The sequence below is a fragment of the Balaenoptera borealis genome (genome assembly GCF_965194805.1).
Source record: "Balaenoptera borealis genome assembly, chromosome: 6".
NCBI lineage: Eukaryota > Metazoa > Chordata > Mammalia > Artiodactyla > Balaenopteridae > Balaenoptera > Balaenoptera borealis.
In genome coordinates this window covers 34,020,778-34,043,505 of record NC_138863.1, presented here as the reverse complement: position 1 = coordinate 34,043,505, position 22,728 = coordinate 34,020,778, and the positions used below count along the sequence as shown (strand labels likewise).

Sequence of the window (22,728 nt, the reverse complement as noted above, 5' to 3'; positions counted from 1 at the left end):
TTTCATTAGAGTTCTGAAAATGCTTATTCATTCAGTTCAGCAGTACAGTCAGTTACCAGAAACCTGTACTTGTCAGAGTCTTTTCCATGAATTTCTTGAAGATGAAACCCTTTTATAGGAACATATTTGCAAAAGCATCAGAGTACACCCAGAACTGTCTGTAAATGACAAAAGACTTAAAAATGACCACGGTTACAGATTTGATGAAAGTTCATAATAATGCAGTTGACAAGAAGATTAGTTATTTCTGAGATATACATTTTAAAGTAATAACTAGGATTATGACTTATAACATTATACCAGAACATATAAGATTTTTAGAAATTTCATGTAATGTCTGAAACATTTATATTAACATATTTCCATACAAATAACCCAATGAAAGTTTAGTATTAGTTGTTTTGTTTGTTTGTTTTTTTATACTGCAGGTTCTTATTAGTCATCAATTTTATTTTTTTATTTTTTTATAATTTTTATTTTTATTTTTATTTATTTATGGCTGTGTTGGGTCTTCGTTTCTGTGCGAGGGCTTTCTCTAGTTGTGGCAAGCAGGGGCCACTCTTCATCGCGGTGCGCGGGCCTCTCACTATCGCGGCCTCTCTTGTTGCGGAGCACAGGCTCCAGACGCGCAGGCTCAGTAATTGTGGCTCACGGCCCAGTTGCTCTGCAGCATGTGGGATCTTCCCAGACCAGGGCACGAACCCATGTCCCCTGCATTAGCAGGCAGATTCTCAACCACTGCGCCACCAGGGAAGTCCAGTCATCAATTTTATACACATCAATGTATACATGTCAATCCCAATCGCCCAATTCAGCACACCACCATCCCCACCCCACCGCAGTTTTCCCCCCTTGGTGTCCATATGTCTGTTCTCTACATCTGTGTCTCAACTTCTGCCCTGCAGACCGGCTCATCTGTACCATTTTCTAGGTTCCATGTATATGCATTCATATATGATATTTGTTTTTTTCTTTCTGACTTACTTCACTCTGTATGACAGTCTCTAGATCCATCCACGTCTCAACAAATGACTCAATTTCGTTCCTTTTTATGGCTGAGTAATATTCCATTGTATATATGTACCACATCTTCTTTAGCCATTCGTCTGTTGATGGGCATTTAGGTTGCTTCCATGACCTGGCTATTGTAAATAGTGCTGCAATGAACATTTGGGTGCATGTGTCTTTTTGAATTACGGTTTTCTCTGGGTATATGCCCAGTAGTGGGATTGCTGGATCATATGGTAATTCTATTTTTAGTTTTTTAAGGAACCTCCATATTGTTCTCCATAGTGGCTGTATCAATTTACATTCCCACCAACAGTGCAAGAGGGTTCCCTTTTCTCCACACCCCCTCCAGCATTTGTTGTTTGTAGATTTTCTGATGATGCCCATTCTAACTGGTGTGAGGTGATACCTCATTGTAGTTTTGATTTGCATTTCTCTAATAATTAGTGATGTTGAGCATCTTTTCATGTGCTTCGTGGCCGTCTGTATGTCTTCTTTGGAGAAATGTCTATTTAGGTCTTCTGCCCATCTTTGGATTGGGTTGTTTGTTTCTTTAATATTGAGCTGAATGAGCTGTTTATATATTTTGGAGATTAATCCTTTGTCCGTTGGTTCGTTTGCAAATATTTTCACCCATTCTGAGGGTTGTCTTTTCGTCTTGTATATGGTTTCCTTTGGTGTGCAAAAGCTTTGAAGTTTCATTAGGTCCCATTTGTTTATTTGTGTTTTTATTTCCATTACTCTAGGAGGTGGATCAAAAAAGATCTTGCTGTGATTTATGTCAAAGAGTGTTCTTCCTATGTTTTCCTCTAAGAGTTTTATAGTGTCCAGTCTTACATTTAGGTCTCTAATCCATTTTGAGTTTATTTTTGTGTATGGTGTTAGGGAGTATTCTAATTTCATTCTTTTACATTGTAACTGTCCAGTTTTCCCAGCAACACTTATTGAAGAGACTGTCTTTTCTCCACTGTATATCTTTGCCTCCTTTGTCATAGATTAGTTGACCATAGGTGCGTGGGTTTATCTCTGGGCTTTCTATCTTGTTCCGTTGATCTATGTTTCTGTTTTTGTGCCAGTACCATATTGTCTTGATTACTGTAGCTTTGTAGTATAGTCTGAAGTCAGGGAGTCTGATTCCTCCAGCTCCATTTTTTTCCCTCAAGACTGCTTTGGCTATTCGGGGTCTTTTGTGTCTCCATACAAATTTTAAGATGATTTGTTCTAGTTCCGTAAAAAATGCCATTGGTAATTTGATAGGGATTGCATTGAATCTGTAGATTGCTTTGGGTAGTAGAGTCATTTTCACAATGTTGATTCTTCCAATCCAAGAACATGGTATATCTCTCCATCTGTTGGTATCATCTTTAATTTCTTTCATCAGTGTCTTATAGTTTTCTGCATACAGGTCTTTTGTCTCCCTAGGTAGGTTTATTCCTAGATATTTTATTCTTTTTGTTGCAATGGTAAATGGGAGTGTTTCCATAATTTCTCTTTCAGATTTTTCATCATTAGTGTATAGGAATGCAAGAGATTTCTGTGCATTTATTTTGTATCCTGCAACTTTACCATATTCATTAATTAGCTCTAGCAGTTTTCTGGTGGCAGTTTTAGGATTCTCTATGTATACTATCATGTCATCTGCAAAGAGTGACAGTTTTACTTCTTCTTTTCCAATTTGTATTCCTTTTATTTCTTTTTCTTCTCTGATTGCCATGGCTAGGACTTCCAGAACTATGTTGAATAATAGTGGTGAGAGTGGACATCCTTGTCTCGTTCCTGATCTTAGAGGAAATGCTTTCAGTTTTTCACCATTGAGAATGATGTTTGCTGTGGGTTTGTCATATATGACCTTTATTATGTTGAGGTAGGTTCCCTCTATGCCCACTTTCTGGAGAGTTTTTATCATAAATGGGTGTTGAATTTTGTCAAAAGCTTTTTCTGCATCTATTGAGATGATCATGTGGTTTTTATTCTTCAATTTGTTAATATGGTGTATCACATTGATTGATTTGCGTATATTGAAGAATCCTTGCATCCCTGGGATAAATCCCACTTGATCATGGTGTATGATCCTTTTAATGTGTTGTTGGATTCTGTTTGCTAGTATTTTGTTGAGGATTTTTGCATCTATATTCATCAGTGATATTGGTCTGTAATTTTCTTTTTTTGTAGTGTCTTTGTCTGGTTTTGGTATCAGGGTGATGGTGGCCTCATAGAATGAGTTTGGGAGTGTTCCTTCCTCTGCAATTTTTTGGAAGAGTTTGAGAAGGATAGGTGTTAGCTCTTCTCTAAATGTTTGATAGAATTCACCTGTGAAGCCATCTGGTCCTGGACTTTTGTTTGTTGGAAGATTTTTAATCACAGTTTCAATTTCATTACTTGTGATTGGTCTGTTCATATTTTCTGTTTCTTCCTGGTTCAGTCTTGGAAGGTTATACCTTTCTAAGAATTTGTCCATTTCTTCCAGGTTGTCCATTTTATTGGCATAAAGTTGCTTGTTGTAGTCTCTTAGGATGCTTTGTATTTCTGCGGTGTCTGTTGTAACTTCTCCTTTTTCATTTCTGATTTTATTGATTTGAGTCCTCTCCCTCTTTTTCTTGATGAGTCTGGCTAATGGCTTATCAATTTTGTTTATCTTCTCAAAGAACCAGCTTTTAATTTTATTGATCTTTGCTATTGTTTTCTTTGTTTCTATTTCATTTATTTCTGCTCTGATCTTTGTGATTTCTTTCCTTCTGCTAACTTTGGGTTTTGTTTGTTCTTTCTCTAGTTTCTTTAGGTGTAAGGTTAGATTGTTTACTTGAGATTTTTCTTGTTTCTTTAGGTAGGCTTGTATAGCTATAAACTTCCCTCTTAGAACTGCTTTTGCTGCATCCCATAGGTTTTGGGTCGTCGTGTGTTCATTGTCATTTGTCTCTAGGTATTTTTTGATTTCCTCTTTGATTTCTTCAGTGATCTCTTGGTTATTTAGTAACGTATTGTTTAGCCTCCATGTGTTTGTGTTTTTTACGTTTTTTTCCCTGTAATTCATTTCTAATCTCATAGCGTTGTGGTCAGAAAACATGCTTGATATGATTTCAATTTTCTTAAATTTACTGAGGCTTGATTTGTGACCCAGGATGTGATCTATCCTGGAGAATGTTCCGTATGCACTTGAGAAGAACGTGTAATCTGCTGTTTTGGGATGGAATGTCCTATAAATATCAATTAAATCTATCTGGTCTATTGTGTCATTTAAAGCTTCTGTTTCCTTATTTATTTTTATTTTGGATGATCTGTCCATTGGTGTAAGTGAGGTGTTAAAGTCCCCCACTATGATTGTGTTACTGTCAATTTCCTCTTTTATAGCTGTTAGCAGTTGCCTTATGTATTGAGGTGCTCCTATGTTGGGTGCATATATATTTATAATTGTTATATCTTCTTCTTGGATTGATCCCTTGATCATTATGTAGTGTCCTTCCTTGTCTCTTGTAACATTCTTTATTTTAAAGTCTATTTTATCTGATATGAGTATAGCTACTCCAGCTTTCTTTTGATTTCCATTTGCATGGAATATCTTTTTCCATCCCCTCACTTTCAGTCTGTATGTGTCCCTAGGTCTAAAGTGGGTCTCTTGTAGACAGCATATATATGGGTCTTGTTTTTGTATCCATTCAGCAAGCCTGTGTCTTTTGGTTGGAGCATTTAATCCATTCACGTTTAAGGTAATTATCAATATGTATGTTCCTATGACCATTTTCTTAATTGTTTTGGGTTGGTTTTGGTAGGTCCTTTTCTTCTCTTGTGTTTCCCACTTAGAGAAGTTCCTTTAGCATTTGTTGTAGAGCTGGTTTGGTGGTGCTGAATTCTCTTAGCTTTTGCTTGTCTGTAAAGCTTTTGATTTCTCCATCGAATCTGAATGAGATCCTTGTTGGGTAGAGTAATCTTGGTTGTAGGTTCTTCCCTTTCATCACTTAAGTATATCATGCCACTCCCTTCTGGCTTGTAGAGTTTCTGCTGAGAAATCAGCTTTTAACCTTATGGGAGTTCCCTTGTATGTTATTTGTCGTTTTTCCTTTGCTGCTTTCAATAATTTTTCTTTGTCTTTAATTTTTGCCACTTTGATTACTATGTGTCTCGGCGTGTTTCTCCTTGGGTTTATCCTGTATGGGACTCTCTGCGCTTCCTGGACCTGAGTGGCTATTTCCTTTCCCATGTTAGGGAAGTTTTCGACTATACTCTCTTCAAATATTTTCTCTGGTGCTTTCTCTCTCTCTTCTCCTTCTGGGACCCCTATAATGCGAATGTTGTTGCGTTTAATGTTGTCCCAGAGGTCTCTTAGGCTGTCTTCATTTCTTTTCATTCTTTTTTCTTTAGTCTGTTCCGCAGCAGTGAATTCCACCATTCTGTCTTGCAGGTCACTTATCCGTTCTTCTGCCTCAGTTATTCTGCTATTGATTCCTTCTAGTGTAGTTTTCATTTCAGTTATTGTATTGTTCATCTCTGTTTGTTTGTTCTTTAATTCTTGTAGGTCTTTGTTAATCATTTCTTGCATCTTCTCAATCTTTGCCTCCATTCTTATTCCGAGGTCCTGGATCATGTTCACTATCATTATTCTGAATTCTTTTTCTGGAAGGTTGCCTATCTCCACTTCATTTAGTTTTTTTTCTGGGGTTTTTTCTTGTTCCTTCATCTGGTATATAGCCCTCTGCCTTTTCACCTTGTCTGTCTTTCTGTGAATGTGGTTTTTGTTCCACAGGCTGCAGGATTGTAGTTTTTCTTGCTTCTGCTGTCTGCCCTCTGGTGGTTGAGGCTATCTAAGAGGCTTGATGGGAGGCTCTGATGGTGGGTAGAGCTGACTGTTGCTGTGGCGGTCAGAGCTCCGTAAAACTTTAATCCACTTGACTGTTGATGGGTGGGGCTGGGTTCCCTCCCTGTTGGTTGTTTTGCCTGAGGCAACCCAACATTGGAGCCTACCTGGGCTCTTTTTTGGGGCTAATGGCAGACTCTGGGAGGGCTCACGCCAAGGAGTACTTCCCAGAACCTCCGCTGCCAGTGTCCTTGTCCCCACGGTGAAACAGAGCCAGGCCCCGCCTCTGCAGGAGACCCTCCAACATTAGCAGGTAGGTCTGGTTCAGTCTCCCCCAGGGTCACTGCTCCTTCCCCCGGGTCCCGATGCGCACACTATTCCGTGTGCACCCTCCAAGAGTGGGGTCACTGTTTCCCCCAGTCCTGTCGAAGTCCTGCAATCAATTCCCACTAGGCTTCAAAGTCTGATTCTCTATGAATTCCTCCTCCCGTTGCCGGACCCCCAGGTTGGGAAGCCTGACGTGAGGCTCAGAACCTCCACTCCAGTGGGTGGACTTCTGTGGTATAAGTGTTCTCCAGTCTGTGAGTCATCCACCCAGCAGTTATGGGATTAGATTTTACTCTGATTGCGCCCCTCCTACCGTCTCACTGTGGCTTCTCCTCTGTCCTTGGACGTGGGGTATCCTCCTTGGTGAAGTCCAGGGTCTTCCTGTCAATGATTGTCCAGCAGCCAGTTGTGATTCTGGTGCTCTCGCAAGAGGGAGTGAGAGCACGTCCTTCTACTCCGCCATCTTCTACTGTAACTATTATCTAACGCATTTCTTTAATTTTTTTTAAAAAAACCCCTATGTTTAATTTTGTTTTTCCATATAAATATTCATTTTTAAATGCTGAGTCTCAAATCCAGGCATTGTTGAGCACCCTAATTACATGCTCCTACCGTACGTAGTCCACATTCTGGAAATATTATTTTCTATTAATTATTTACTTTGTACAGTTAGAAAGAGGTAGGACAAATAAAGAGATGGCCTAGAAAGGCCAGTCAGTCCAGTTGCTATTTTCCCTGGTCTTTAAATTTATAGTAAAGGCTCAGAGAAGTCTCGAAGTACAGTAAACACTCAGAATTTCCCGACTGATTTGCCCATGGAACATTTTTTAAGAATATATCTTTTCGGGCTTCCCTGGTGGCGCAGTGGTTGAGAGTCTGCCTGCCAATGCAGGGGACACGGGTTCGAGCCCTGGTCTGGGAAGATCCCACATGCCGCGGAGCAACTGGGCCCGTGAGCCACAGTTGGCTGAGCCTGCGCGTCTGGAGCCTGTGCTCCGCAGCAAGAGAGGCTGCGATGGTGGGAGGCCCGCGCACTGCGATGAAGAGTGGCCCCCACTTGCCGCAACTAGACAAAGCCCTCGCACAGAAACGAAGACCCAACACAGTCAAAAATAAATAAATAAATAAATAAATAAATAAATAAATAAACCCAAAAAGTTAAAAAAAAAAAAAATTAACTTGTATTTCTACCTGTATCTGCAGGACTGCAGGAGAATACATTTCAGTTGTTAAAAAAAAAAAAAAAAAAAAGAATATATCTTTTCAAAATGCAGGGTAAAAAATAAATAAATAAATATAATGCAGGATAGAGTTCTACAGATGATCCATTTGAAAAATACAATTAGTTGTAGAATTCTGGTCTGGGTTTGAATCACAGCTCTGCCCCCTACTATTAACTTTAGGCAAGTTAACATCTCCAAGCTTTAATTTTCTCATACATAAATAATCCTTCACATGACTCTTGTGAGGATTAAATGAAAGTGTGTATAAAGCTTCTGGCATGTATTAAGTGTTCTGTAGCAAGTAAATGGAAGCTGTGCTCTTAACCATATCAGGGCTCTCACCTAATCAGGCCATTTATCAGGCTCTACCATTGATTTGTTCAAGAACTGTGTCCCAGTCACTGTCTAGATCTAACCTAGGTTAGATTTGTGGTATTCCTAAATCCGATACCAAACATTTCTTCATTTGTATCATTTCTGCAGATGGCTGATCTAATTAATTGATTCTTTCTTAACTGCAATTTGGGAGTTAGCTTGCAGTTATTCTCTTGTTACTCTTGGTACCTTCCATACCTTACACTAAACTGAGGGGCCAGTTACACTAATGCCCTCATGTTTTGTTTCACCCTTTTAATTTAACCATTAGTTTCTAGAATTAGTATTAAGGCCTCTTTTAGGCCAGAATTTGGTTTGCCACTTCTTATACTTGATATCTTTCTTCTCCAAACATGTCATTGAATTTTTATCACCACCCTTAAGAGTATTTTACTGATTGTCAGGAAGTTTTTGTACTGACCGACATTGCCTCAATTTTTATTCCAAACTGTGCCATTTTTTTAGTGGTACAAATATGACTTTTGGGTTCTTAGAGCTCATTCTTATGTCTTATTCTTATGTCTGCTTAGTTGTACCCATAAGGATCTCATAGATAGGGAGGTATACTGGCTGCCCCCTTGGGCCTCTCATAGGCTACCATGAGGATCAAAATCCAGAACGTTGATTTCTGTCCACTCACACTGAATTGACTGGTTCACTGATCACATTAGCAGTTGGGTAATTGACATTCTGTTCCATGTATTACTTGGCAGTAAGTATAAACTACTAAGAAGACTAGAATATTGCTGATCAACCCAAATTCTCTTTAAAACGAAAGTAAAGTGGTTCCCCAACTAGACGAGAAGTTGGCAAACTGCAGCCCTCAGGCTGGCCACCTGTTTTTGCAGATAACATTTTCTTGGAACTCTGCCATTCCCATGTTTATGCAGTGGCCCTGGCTTTTTTGTGCTACAAGAGCAGAAATGATTGGCTGTGACAGAGACCAAATAGCCTGCAAGCCTATAATATTTACTCTCCGGCCGTTTAAGAAAGTTTGCCAACCCTTGACCCAGACTATCAGAAGTTGCCAAATAATCATGGTTTCACAGCAAAGGGAGTTGTATGGGTTTAAGGGAAAGTATAAACAAACTATGCCTGAAACCTTCTTCACCATGTTGCCGAAATATCGGCTTCCCTGTGCACCGAGGCCGAACAGAAATACGGAGACAGGGATTTTGGAGGAAGAGAGAGATGGCTTTATTTTTCTGCTAGGCAGAAGGGAAGACACAGCAAGCTAGCGCCTCAAGAACTGTGCCCCGCCCCCTCCTAGGGAATCGGGAGATTTTACATGTGGGGCTCACAGCCCGGGGTATATGATAAGGATCGAAGTAGTGAAGGTCTTGCATGCTTCCTTTCTTTGCATTATTTCAAAACAGTCATAGCTGGCGTCAGGCTGCCTGGTAATTGGGGTCCGGCAGTCTGGTAACTGCGTCCATTTGCCTCTGGTTTATCGGCCTGTGACCTTGTCTCTGAAATGCAAAAACTATAGGGGGTGATTTGTTACGAGGGGCGTATAGAAGAATGTAAGTGCCGGGAGTGAAAGGCGGGGTATGTAACTCACAGAGTTAGGGGTGATGGGTGCCGAATGTAAATTACATAGTGTCAGGGAGTGAGTTTCGCTTTGTAAAGTACAAATCCAGTTACTACAAATTAGTGACAGTTAAACAAGGAGTGATTAACTCTCTCAGGGCCGGCTGTGCCGCTTCTTTCGCCTGCTCGATGCTCCTTTTTTCCCCCTTGCTCTCAGGAGAAGAAAAAAGAAAACTCTCACTTCTATTTACATCGCAACACGATTAACTCAGGGCCGGCTGTGCTGCTCCTCTGCCTGCTCGCTGCTCCCTTTGTCTCCCTTGCTCTCAGGGGAGGGAAGACTTCATGGCTCTTTTTGCTGCAGCCACCATTCTTGAATTGTACCTGAATTCATTAGAATTCTTGAGTCCTGTTAGATCCTCGTTCGGAGCTCTTGAGTAGAAGGCTTGCAGACCTTTTGGTTAATGGCAAATCGAATAGTTGTAATTCATACCTTGGTTGAACTTGGAAATTTCCAAATCCATTTAGCAACACATTCATAATCTCTATGGTGGGTATTTCTGAAGACATGTTGTTTTGTTGTTGTTTGAACAACTAAAACTAGTAAGTAATTTATTGAGCTTCTTCCAAGTTTGGATACAAAGGTCATCGGACACTGTCTACTCCATGGGAGCACAGTCTGAGGACCTAAGAGACATGTAAATAGATAAATTTTCATACAAAGGACTCAACTTTTAATCAGTTTAGTAAAGTGGATAGATCAGTTACTATTTCACTAATGGATTGATGGTTCTTTAAATTCAATTTGTACCAATTGTGGTTCAGGTAGTGATACTCCATATAATCATTCTAAAGCAAATCTAGAAGAATACATGATAATGGAAAATTTTTTAAATATAATGAAAAAGGAATTAATCCCAATCTTTATAAAGCTGCAAATATCAATATTAAAACTGTGATGGTGTGAGGGATAAGACTAGAATAATAGAAAAAGAGTGTAAACAGTAGTGTATACATAGTTTATTTAAAGCAGTATCCAAAAATCATTAAAAAAAGAGAAGAGGGGACTTCCCTGGTGGTGGTTAAGACTCTGTGCTTCCATTGCAGGGCGCATGAGTTTGATCCCTGGCCAGGGAACTAAGATCCCATGTGCTGCACAGCGCAGCCAAAAAAAAAAAAAAAAAAAAAGTTATCCCACAAATTGTGTTAGGATAACCAGTAAATGACATGGAGAAAAAAAAGCAAAAGAATTTCACCTCACATGATATACCAAAATTCCAGATGGATAAAAGAGTTGCCTTTTTAAAGAAAACAGAAGAAAAACTTAAAACATTTCAAAGAATTCCTCTGAAGAAGAAAGGAATTTCTCAGTTTACAAACTTGACAGAGGTAAAGATGGAATAGGTTTAACTGCACGAAAATAGGACAAAAGAGAACTGTACATTCAAAAAAGCAACAAGGTATGAATGGGCAAGTCACAAGAGAAAATGTTCAACTTCACTAATTAGAAAATAAAGTTACAAGTTCAGTATCCACCAAAATAACAAAATGTTTAATGTTATGCACTAATTTAGTCAGAGCCGCCAAAACAAAGTACTGTACCAGAGACTGGGTGGCTTAAACAACAGAAAAATTTCTCACGGTTCTAGAGACAAGTTGGGAGATCACGGTGTGGGCAGGGTTGTTTACTCCGAGGCCCTTCTCCTTGGCACGTAGATGACCATCTCCTGTCTTCACGTCATCTTTCCTCTGGGTGTGTGTTTCCCAATCTCTTTATAAAGACACCAGCTAAAGTGGATTAGGTCCCTCCCTAATGACCTCATTTAATCATATTACCTCTGTAAAGACCCTATTTACTGCCAACTAAAAATTGTCGCTTACCATCTGGCTCTAGTGTATAAGAGTGAAGTCACTAGCCGCCGCAGTCACTGACCTTCAACACACCTTGAAGGGAGTTCAGAGTAGAGATCAGGAATGAGGCACCCTGTGCTTTGGGGAAAACTGGCAGAACAGGCCTTCAGATAGATATTTTCAGGAGAAGATTTTAGGAGCCCAATTTCTTGCACCTTCTCATATCCAGAAAAGCACTAAAATCATTAATGGAGACACCTACCTGCTCCTCGTGACTAGCAGCAACCCTCTGCCAAAACGTGTGCTTGACTGCACATATCCCCCTTCACTAAAATCACAGATAACACTAACTTCTCCCCCTACCTCCTGGGAGCAGTTCCTCAGCGCTGAGAGGCTATCTCCCCAGGCATTTTGCCCCAAATAAAACTCACAACTCTCACATTGTGCATTTTTTTACAGTCCACACTGCAAATACAGTCACATTCTGAGGTAGTGGAAGTTAGGACTTAAACACATGAGTATATGGGGTGCGGGGGCGGAACAGCCCTTCAAACAGCCCATAGCATGCACTAACAGACGCACTAAAATGGCTAACTTCATTAATGAAACTTTGGGTATATCCTGAACCAGTAATCGGCTGTATGTGGGCTTTGCTAAATTTAAAACCATTTTGGAAAGCAATTTTGGCAACATGTACAAGATTTTTTCATTGGCTTTTACCCTGTAATTTTACTGTGAGGATTTCGCCTAAAGAAATTAAATACTCTAAATTGCTGTCTGCACAAACTGCAACTTTGACCTGTAATAGCAGAACATGGCTAATGCCCATATTTAGATTGCTGTTAGGATTAAGTGAGAACTTATGTACAGTGTTTAGCACAACGACTTCGATTAACTGTTATACTCCAAGGACTGGGATTCCCTAGGTTTTGCCTAACATTTAAATGTGCTGTTAAACATATACCGAATAGCTGGAAATTTCACAAGTTACTGTGAGAAATTTCTCCCTCACAAGTGAAATACTTACCTTGTACTTAGTGATCCTGACCCCATGTAAGAATCTAGGTATTAATGGTTTTAAAGCATCTTCAGATCCATTTTGAGAAGCGGCTTAAGAAATGCAAACAACCACAGGGATTTTGGGAATGCGTATTTCTCATCTCTTTACACTACAGTAGTTGTGTATCCGTATCGGGCAGGTTATCTACGCTGCTCTCCTGTGCAAATAAAACCAGTAAGATTACGCTTTACCGTAACGCGTGATAATTTTATGCGTTCCACTAAATTTGTAATGAGTACGTGATTTTTTTCAAGTGACAAAATGGAGAAGGGGCGGGGCGCGGGAGTCAGGATTGGCAATTACTTTTTCCATCAAATTGCAGCTTGGAAAAAAAAAATTGCAGCTTGATTTTTGTTGTTCAGAGGTTGTTTCCTGATAATTGTCTTCTTCTAATGACCTTCCATTTCCCCCTTTTACAGTTTGCTTGACCTTTACACCGCAGAGGCCTCGCTTAACGCGGAAATGTTGCTTGTGAGGAGTTCCATTTTCTGTCTCCAGGCTTTTGCTCTCACATTTCTTCGACTTTTAAAACCTCGGGAAAAATCTTTACAATCTAAGTTCAGTGCGTGTGGGTCCCAGCCACTGAAGATTTAACTAGTTTTAAACAGGTCTCCGAACTTTAACAAAAGCCCAAATCCAGACAATTCCCAATTTGGGGCTATTTGATGCAGATGGTGTAATTTTTTTTAAAGCATCGTTTAAGCGGTTGCAATAGGTCACAGGCTATTTTGTACCCTGCTTCCCTCACTTTTCCTCATTTCTAGCGTTCACAAACACAATTTTTAGTGACCATGAGCGAGTCTCTTCTCTCCAACTCTTACAATGTTTTCTCAGAGTCGGAACGGAGAGCGGGGCCAACATGGCGGCCAGCAACAGCTTCCCTCCCTCCACCCTTGGTCGCTGAGCGCCCGACCCAGAACCTGCGCACAAGTCGGAGCCTGAGTCGGCTCAGCCCTCCCTGCGTGCACGCCCCGCCCGGAGGCGGAGGCCCGCTTGCAGCGTCATCGTGTTTTCCAGGAGAGGCCTGACGCGGTGGCTGTCAGCTCCATTTTGCTGCCGGAGCTCGCAGCAGGCAGCTGCGTTTTCTCCGTGGTCGCGTTGCAAGCATTGTCTCCTTAGGCTTGGACTCTTTTCCAGGACGGTAAGACGCAGAAGGAAGCAGGCCAGGTGTCAGGGCCTCTTTTTGTGCCTCGAGAGCGCTTGTGACGCTCCCCTCCAAGCTTGTTGGGCGCCCGCAGTCTCCGGCACGGTGACCCCCCTTTTCCCTACCCTCCCGGCTGCACAAAGGTGGCTCGCTTGTTTTCCATGCTTTGCCTAGCCCGTCGCTGCGAATTTGTTTGAACCGCAACGCTCCAGTCACTGGTGGAGGGTAGCGATAGAGTTTGCCAGGCGGGGTGGGGTTCTCGAACGTTTGCCTTCCCCGAAGGGAGCGGGGAGGGCCAAGCCCAGGAACCCACGGGCGCCATCTTGTCCACGGCGGTGGAGGCCTCGGCCGGGCTGTAAAATGGCGGCGGGGCGGAGAGGGCAAGGCCGCCTGCGGGGGTTGGCGTTGACTCGGGTTCTGGAATGTGCCTAAGTCTCGCTCCTCTGAGGAAGTGTTCTTAACAAATGAAAAGAAAGAACACGTTGACCTGGTGTAAGGCGGTGTCACTTAATGTCCTGACTGACAGGATTAAAGGATTCCAGGGAAAATGGCGCGTGCCTTTGCCTTCAGTGGTGTAAACAAAAGTCAGGTTTAGGATATCGAGGAAAGAAAAGTAATATGGCGTATTTGAAGGAGCGCGTGAGAGAAGTCGGGCAGTGGGGCCCTTTAGCCGAAGGTATTTTTGCGGCCCCCCGCCCAGAACAATTGGAGCTTCTTGATTTCGAGTTGCTTTTAGAGACGAGGTGAGGCCCGGGCAGTTAGTACTGGTATGAACGGTAGTTGGTGAAAAGTTTCTATATAACGTCTTTTTCAAGTTGTTAGGAATTTGTGCTTCTGGCAGGAAAGGATTTTTCCCAACGTTCAGAAATTGGGATTTCCTCCTCTCTGTTTTTCTTTTCCAACACTCTTCTAGTAAATCTGAGCGTGACATAAATAATGCAGAATATCTATGAATAAAGTTCAGACTCTAGATTTTGAGACAGCAGAAAAAAAAATCATTGGGTTTATCAGTGATTTCAGGTTGGGTGATGATTTTTTTTTTTTTTTAAAGAGAAGAAAGATATTCGCCATGTATTTCTTCTTCAGGTCTTTTTTTTTTTTAATTTATTTTTATATATTTTTTTGGCTGTGTTGGGTCTTCGTTTCTGCGCGAGGGCTTTCTCTAGTTGTGGCGAGCGGGGGCCACTCTTCATCGCGGTGCGGGGGCCTCTCACTGTCGCGGCCTCTCGTTGCGGAGCACAGGCTCCAGACGCGCAGGCTCAGTAGTTGTGGCTCACGGGCCCAGTGGCTCCGTGGCATGTGGGATCTTCCCAGACCAGGGCTCGAACCCGTGTCCCCTGCATTGGCAGGCAGACTCTCAACCACTGCGCCACCAGGGAAGCCCGATAATGATTTTTGAACTTTGATTTAAAAGAACAATTAAACGTCACAACTAGAGTGAATTTGCAACAGTGTTGACATGTGGGGTAGTATTTAACTGGGAAAAACTTGTCTTTTATGTAGATGAGGCACTCAAAGAGAACTTATTGTCCTGATTGGGATGAAAAAGATTGGGATTATGGAAAATGGAGGAGCAGCAGCGGCAGTCATAAAAGAAGGAGGAGATCGCATAGCAGTGCGCGGGAGAACAAGCGCTGCAGATATAATTACTCTAAAACATCTGATAGGTAATGAGGGTATTTATAGTGTCTCAGTATAAAAATATTTTCATTACAGTGTTGCATATCAGTTGTATCTCAGTAAAACCGGGGAAAAAATATATTTTCATGATTAAAACTAGAGGCAACTTAAAATAACTGATTACCATTTCTGTTTCCAGTGATAACTTGTAATGGTTGTAAAATTGTGAGAGGTTTTTTTGTTTTTTTTGTTTTTGCTTTTTGGTAAGGAAAGCGTAAAATCTTGTTCAGAGTACTGTTTTAAGAGATTTACTGAGAATTTGAGGATATTTGGGATTAACATAGAGCATTGAAAACACATTTTCTCTTTTTCTAGCTATTATCTGGAAAGCAGATCCATAAATGGGAAGGATTATCATAGTCGACGCTACATTGATGAATACAGAAATGACTACAATCAAGGATGTGAACCTGGACATCGTCATAGAGATAATGAAAGCAGATATCAGAACCATAGTAGCAAGTCCTCTGGTAGAAGTGGAAGAAGTAGTTATAAAAGCAAACACAGAATTCACCACAGTACTTCATATCATCGTTCACATGGGGTATGAGCTCTTCTAAAATATTTTGGAAATTTTATTTCCCTTGTGGAACAGGAAAACTTGAAATTGTGTTTGATCATTTGAGGAAGTTCTGTTTAAGATAAAGTCGTCTCGATTTTAACTTGCAGGATTCTTTGTGTTTGTACATTGGATAGGAAATTCTTCAAATACCATATGTGTATAGTTATATAGTAATAGATTTTATTAGTAGTTGGCAACTAATTGTCATTCCAGTGACAGGAGGTAATTTAGGTTGGTTTATAGCAGGGATTACAAGATATTTTGAAAGTTTTCTTATAGTACTTCAAGAAATGTGATTTGTTAAATTAAAGTCTTACTACAAATAGAAGTAGAATTTTATATTTGTACGACTGAGGATTATGCCGTTCGTGCCTCTTTGTTCTGGCAAAGCATATTCTCTAATCCTTTTTTCACTAAGGAAACCACTTAAACAGATTTGAATGTTATGGGTTATGGGTTAATTTGGTGATCAAGCTCAGATGACATTTTAAATACCATAGTGTTATTCTTGTATGCCAATTTTTTTTTCTCCCCAAAATTAGGATTTTAAATTTTATTTGCTGTTTTGTTATTTGTTTTCTTAGTTTAGCCGGGAAATTATAATTTGGCCACAGTCTACTTTTGACAAGTAAATATTCTACAATTTTGCAACATTAAATTAGGACACTAGAAACTTAAAATTATGTTTCAGTGAATGCTACAACTAAGCATTTTTTTAAAAAAGAAAAACAATTGTATTATGTTTTGTTGCCTTGCCACTTTGAGTATCTTATCTGAAAATCTGTTCCTTGCCATGTTTTTCTCCTGTTAACATAAACTATGTGCCCTGTGAATTTCTGGGGACTGAATTTGAAATTGCTCCTGCCAACCGTTTGTGGCCTGGCGTGTATCTGAATGCCTGAATATCTCCCCGCTGAATGAATTTCGTATTCTGCCCTGAATTCACTCGGGTATATTGATTGGCTGGATGATCTTGGTGCCGCCCACTTGACGTTTCCAGAAGAGTCACCGAAGGAAAAGAACCAGGAGTGTAGAGGATGATGAGGAGGGTCACCTGATCTGTCAGAGTGGAGACGTACTAAGTGCAAGATGTATAGAATATTTTTCAACACTTATTAACTTTTCAGATAACATAATCTATATATAGATTAAGATTTCAGGGATTTGGAAATCTTTTTTTCTTTCTCTGTTTTTGTTTGTTTTTTTTCCATTTCTTTTGGTGGGGGGGGATTGTGTTTTTACTTTCTTTAGAAATTTAATGTTTGTTATGCAGAACTTCCAAAACAGTAAATCAAGTTAATGAAATTAGCTTAAGAATGAAATTAGACCTAAAAATAGTTATATATGTTTTTTGGCAGTGTTGACCAATAAAATATCTAGTGACTAAGGAAATTTGTAGCATCAACTAGAATAATCTGCATTTGATAGCCTTTATTGTAAGTAAACTGTTTCCACTTCTTGGTATAACTGAGTTTTATTTCTCTCTTTTAGATGAAATTGTTGATACTTTAGGTGAAGGAGCTTTTGGGAAAGTCGTGGAGTGCATTGATCATAAAGCGTAAGTCTCCTGGCCTGGGATTGCACTTGGGAAGGTGAACAGTATAGAAAATTTATTCAGCTTTGATATATAGTCTGGCCACGAATTACACACATCATTATACCCTTTTAGCTTGGATTTTTGACTTATGTATAGGAAACTCCAGTAAAGTTACTAGCCTTTTGTGTTCTTAAGCAGTAGCTATTAATAGTATGTGTAAGTCTCTAATTACAAGCTGAGAATAGATTTTATTGTTTCAGAAAGTAGTCTTTTGTTGTCCCACTGGGCACAGTTGTGGCCATTGTTTTTTTTTTTTTTTTTTCCCCTGGATCAGTAGATTTTAGCCTTGGTTTCATATTAGGAGCCTGTGGAGCTCTGCTCACCCCAGACATTGAACCAATCTTCAGGGTAGTTTACCTGGGAACCTATATTTTTAGAAAGTAACCTAATTGATAAGGGGTAACATAGCTAGAGCTGAGAACTCTCCTAGATTGGTGTCATAAGTTTAATTATCTATGCCCTTCAAACAACTGATTGAAATTTCTTAACATAGTGTAAGAAATGTTCTTTACTTTGCTTCCTGTTTGATTTTTTTTTCCCTTTGGAATGGCAAAGCTTTTCTAAGTGAATTATTAGAGGAGGCTTCCTACTATTGGTTGGTAAGGTTCTGAGAACTAGAACTCTTTATCCCCACTATATCCCAACTTTTTTGGTAACCTGGACCAAAGGAAGATTGGAGTTATTAGCCAGTGACTGGTATTATAGGAAGAAACTGCTCTATGTACACTTGTTTTACGTCTTAGTTGGAATGTAAATTGAGGTGATAATGTCCCAGTATTGTTAAATTAGAGCTATTGGTACATAGTTAAAGGACCAAAAAAAAATTCAAGTGAGTGATGGTCTGATGAAAAAAATCTGTCATTCAGCATGTGTTACCGACCCTACCATATGCCCAAAGGTCATTCTAGTTGCTTACACTGAGTTGAAGTTAGAGTACTTACATATAATTAGACAAAACTGAATGCTAGACCATAAATTCAAAAAAACAAATACAGTGGGTCAGAATAGAAGTAGTACAGTTTGAAGAGTGATGGAAAAATGGAATTGGACATCATCGTTATCATTTTTTTAATGTTAACTTTTCGTTAACAGGGGAGGTAGACATGTAGCAGTAAAAATAGTTAAAAATGTGGATAGATATTGTGAAGCTGCTCGCTCAGAAATACAAGTTCTGGAACACTTAAATACAACAGACCCCAGCAGAACATTGTAAGTATCAAAATAGAACTTAGAAAATGGCCTCGGGTAGATTTGAATTGTAAGAGGCTGTACTCAGTTTTTTTCTCATATGTTTATAGCCGCTGTGTCCAGATGTTGGAGTGGTTTGAACATCATGGTCATGTCTGCATTGTGTTTGAACTACTAGGACTTAGTACTTATGACTTTATTAAGGAAAATGGTTTTCTGCCCTTTCGACTGGATCATATCAGGAAGATGGCATATCAGATATGCAAGTCTGTGAATTGTAAGTGTTTGGCATATATTCCAGAAACTTGAGTTTATGGAGACTGATTTTAATGCCAGACCAATTTGAATCTTTGAAAAGAAAAAAATACAATCTAACATATATGACTTGGAGGCCTGACTTAATTAAGAGTAGGTAGGAGAGGGCTTCCCTGGTGGCACAGTGGTTAAGAATCCGCCTGCCAATGCAGGGGACACGGGTTCGAGCCCTGGTCCAGGAGGATCCCACGTGCTGCGGAGCAACTAAGCCCGTGCGCCACAACTACTGAGCCTGCGCTCTAGAGCCTGTGAGCCATAACTACTGAGCCCATGAGCCGCAGCTGCTGAAGCCCGCGCGCCTAGAGCCCGTGCTCCACAACAAGAGAAGCCACTGCAATGAGAAGCCCGCGCACCGCAACAAAGACCCAATGCAGCCATAAATAAAATAAATTATATTAAAAAAAACATTGTTTAAGTGTAGGTAGGAGAAAGATGTGGTTGATTACAAGCGGTTGGTCAGTTTACTGCATTTCATTCAGTAAAGAGAATATTGTCCAGCACATAATAATAAATTGTATAAGACTGATTTAACCTTCCTGATTTCTAAAAATGATAATCTAGAACCACTGGGTTAAAATTAAGGAATGGCAAATCTCATCTTCATAAGAGAAAGATACTTCTTGTAAGCAGTTAGCTGTCAGTGAACTAACTTTTTAGCGGGGTAATGGGTTTTAGTCCCTGGTGGTTTTGTAGTAGGCTATTGAATGTTGACCACTTATTTGGACATATGAAAAGGCATTCAGAGAGGATTTTTGTTGTAGGGCTTTGGGGTTTGGTTAGGTTTTTGGTTTTCGATTTTTCGAATACAGGAACTTTTTCTGTTTCTTTCTCAGTTCTGCACAGTAATAAGTTGACTCACACAGACTTAAAGCCTGAAAACATCTTATTTGTACAATCTGACTACACAGAGGCATATAATCCCAAAATGGTAAGTCTTTGATCTTTTATCTTCATAGTTTTAAGTGAATATTTTACACCTTCTTAATGTAATGCCTCCTAAATCATTTATGATTTTCAGAAACGTGATGAACGTACTTTAATAAATCCAGATGTTAAAGTTGTAGACTTTGGAAGTGCAACATATGATGATGAACATCACAGTACGTTGGTATCTACAAGACACTATAGGGCACCTGAAGTTATCTTAGGTAAGAATTTCTTAATTGTGCTTTGAGACCTGTGTATGTCTTTATTGAAGCTAACTTTAAAATTTATTTACAGTTCTAGGTGTTTGTGGGACTACCTTTTTCCCTTTTAGGGATTAGTATAGTAAAACACATTAAGGGTTTTAAGCTCTTGCTTATTCCAAGTAGTCAGCTCTGGGACTTTGAGAAGTTGCTTAATCTTCCTAGAATTCAGTTTGCACATTTGTAATATGTGATGGGATGTTATTTTTATTTATTTTTTGGCTGCATGGCCAATGTGCACCCCCTGCAGTGGAAGATGGAGTCTTAACCACTGGACCGCCAGGGAAATCCTGTGATGGGATTTTAAAACATAATCATATAATGCCTGTTATACTTCATACATGTCATGTCTAGTCAGTCTTTGCATGGTGTAGATTGCTCCCATTTTACAAGTTAGTAAATGGAGGTTTAGGAAAAAAATTTTTTCCCCAAATCAGTCCCAAAAGAGTAAGCCAGATTTGGGGCTTGAAACTAGATGTCTCCAGAGCCCTAACTAATTCTTACATGCTATGCTATCGTATTATGTTTAAGCTTGGATTAAGTGATTCCTTTAGGATCTTTCCAGCTCAAATATCAGATTATATCCTTGTTTTTTAAAATGTTGATAAGAAATATTGAGGATTTTTTCATTAACAGTTGGCTTTACTTTGCAGCCCTAGGATGGTCCCAACCATGTGATGTCTGGAGTATAGGATGTATTCTTATTGAATATTACCTTGGGTTTACAGTATTTCCAGTAAGTGACAATGATCTGTTTCAATGACTTTGCAAAAGTAAATTGCCTGTTTATATGAATTTAACACAAAGTACACACATTTAGGTAGCGCTTTTTCTCTCTCTCTCATTATAGACTGTTAATTGTAGGTAAAGGTAAAGAAATAAAATCACATGTAATTCTGATGCTGTTGGGCATTTGTATTTTCTTTATAATTTATCATTTTATTGGAAACATTTCTAAGTATATTACAAATAGTTATCTTTGTTTATTTAGGGAAATTGTTGGTGAACTTCTGTAGGCCTTAATTATTTTTTCTTCTAAGCTGTAACTTGCTAAAAGTATGCCTGTTTTAGAGATCACCTTCCTTTGTGACCTGTAATCTGTGGACTAAAAATTTAGCAGCTGTGTTAAATAAGAACAAAGCACAATGTGCAAATAGAGGTAGTTAATAACTTTTCTTTACTATTTTAGACACACGATAGTAAGGAACATTTGGCAATGATGGAAAGGATTCTTGGACCTTTGCCAAAACATATGATACAGAAAACCAGGTATGTTTAAGAGTAAGTGCCATCAGTCACCTTTGCTAGATGTTTTAAGTTTTCATTGTCAACATTATAAACATGAATGGATATGGACTTACTCTTAGGAAACGTAAATATTTCCATCATGATCGATTAGACTGGGATGAACATAGTTCTGCTGGCAGATATGTTTCAAGGCGCTGTAAACCTCTGAAGGTAAGCCTGGGTCATTGCTTAAGTGATCAAAACCTTGAGTTTTCCCTCTTTTTTTGGTGGGGAAATAAAATTATAATAAGTGGTAGTAGAAAAGGCTGTTGATTGTATTTATTTTCCTTTCAGGAATTTATGCTTTCTCAAGATGCTGAACATGAGCTTCTCTTTGACCTCATTCAGAAAATGTTGGAGTATGATCCAGCTAAAAGGATTACTCTTAAAGAAGCCTTAAAGCATCCTTTCTTTTACCCCCTTAAAAAAAGTATATAAATCTATAATTGTATAGCTCCCTTAAGAGATCATGTGGACTGTATCAGTCTAATTTTTAAATATTAAGTTATTTTGTACAGCTTTTGTAAATTTACATTTTTGTATTGCCATGTTTATTTTGTTTGGGTAACTCGATTTAAGTAAATATCAGCTAAGTAAAGTAATGAACATCTTTTTCAGTAATTACAAAATGATTTATTCAGAATAAATTTTTGTACTTATAAAATTTATATGAATCTGTATAGTTTGTTTTTAGCACCATTTTTGTTCTACCTGTTATTGTAAGAATGGATGTGTATCTCTTCCTGGAGTTTTCCTTAAGTCTTTGGAAATGTTTAGCTTTGTTTGCATTTTAGGGGTTGCCAGCATTGGGAGTTATGCCTTCCTTCTCTAAACCAAATGCAATGAAACAGGTTATAGAATACAAAGAACTAGAGATGAGCCAAGAAAATTTTGTTCTCCCTTTATTCCCAAATTTAATATTGCTGCTTTCTTGTCACCCCCAGTGGGATTCCACAAATGGCTTAAGTTAGTGGGGAATTTAGGATTTAGAACTTAGGATTCTACGCAGTTGGCTTTTTTTTTTTTTTTAAGACTTTTTTAGAGTAATTGTAGATTCACAGCAAAATTGAGAGGAAGGTGCAGAGATTTCCAGTATACTTCTTGCTCCACACATGTGTAGCCTCCCGCATTATCCACATCCCTCATGTATTTAGCATAGGATACAGAGTGTTTTCACTGCTCTAAAAATCTGCTCTAGTCATCCTTCTTCTCACCTCCAACCTCTGGCAACCACTGATATATTTACTGTCCTTAGTTTTGCCTTTCCTAGACTGTCATATAGTTGGCGTCGTATAGTATGTAGTCTTTTCAGATTGGCTTTCACTTTTTGAGTAATGTGCATTGAAGGTTTCCATAGCTTTATAGCTCATTTCTTTTTAGCTTACAATTTATTTTTAATTTTTTTAAATTTATTTATTTTTATTTTGGCTGCACCAGTTCTTAGTTGTGGCATGCAAACGTCTTAGTCGCTGCATGCAGGCTTCTTAGTTGCTGCATGTATGCGGGATATAGTTCCCTGGCCAAGGATGGAACCCGGGCCCCCCTGCATTGGGAGCATGGAATCTTACCCACTGGACCACCAGGGAAGTCCCCAGTTTATTTTTA

General features: G+C 39.3%; 1 protein-coding gene and 1 long non-coding RNA gene across 4 annotated transcripts; one reads left to right on the top strand and one right to left on the bottom strand.

Annotated features, from left to right (window-relative positions):
- Positions 1-8,895: 8,895 nt before the first annotated feature.
- Positions 8,896-13,050, bottom strand: LOC309631127. 3 transcript variants are annotated; one of them, XR_014246076.1, is made up of 2 exons: positions 12,131-13,050; positions 8,896-9,706 (listed from the first exon to the last, which is right to left on the bottom strand). It is a non-coding gene; the product is annotated as an uncharacterized lncRNA (long non-coding RNA). The 3 variants fall into 3 exon arrangements; XR_014246077.1 differs by lacking the exon at positions 12,131-13,050 and adding an exon at positions 10,855-12,124; XR_014246078.1 differs by lacking the exon at positions 12,131-13,050 and adding an exon at positions 10,894-12,124.
- Positions 13,051-13,163: 113 nt separating this feature from the next.
- On the top strand, positions 13,164-21,791 carry CLK1 (CDC like kinase 1). The gene is made up of 13 exons (XM_082397128.1): positions 13,164-13,304; positions 14,811-14,974; positions 15,303-15,531; positions 16,550-16,640; positions 17,041-17,107; positions 18,239-18,355; positions 18,445-18,611; positions 19,483-19,577; positions 19,668-19,797; positions 20,490-20,572; positions 21,026-21,105; positions 21,204-21,294; positions 21,418-21,791. Exons 2-13 carry the CDS (start codon positions 14,811-14,813, stop codon positions 21,559-21,561), a joined length of 1,458 nt encoding a protein of 485 aa, XP_082253254.1. The 5' UTR covers positions 13,164-13,304; the 3' UTR covers positions 21,562-21,791.
- The last annotated feature ends 937 nt before the right edge of the window (positions 21,792-22,728 follow it).

Coding starts and splice junctions, on each gene's coding strand:
- CLK1 (XM_082397128.1), top strand. CDS start 14,811: ATGAGGCACTCAAAGAGAACTTATTGTCCTGATTGGGATGAAAAAGAT. Junction 14,975..15,302: donor TACTCTAAAACATCTGATAG/GTAATGAGGGTA, acceptor CTCTTTTTCTAG/CTATTATCTGGAAAGCAGAT. Junction 20,573..21,025: donor TTGGGTTTACAGTATTTCCA/GTAAGTGACAAT, acceptor TTACTATTTTAG/ACACACGATAGTAAGGAACA.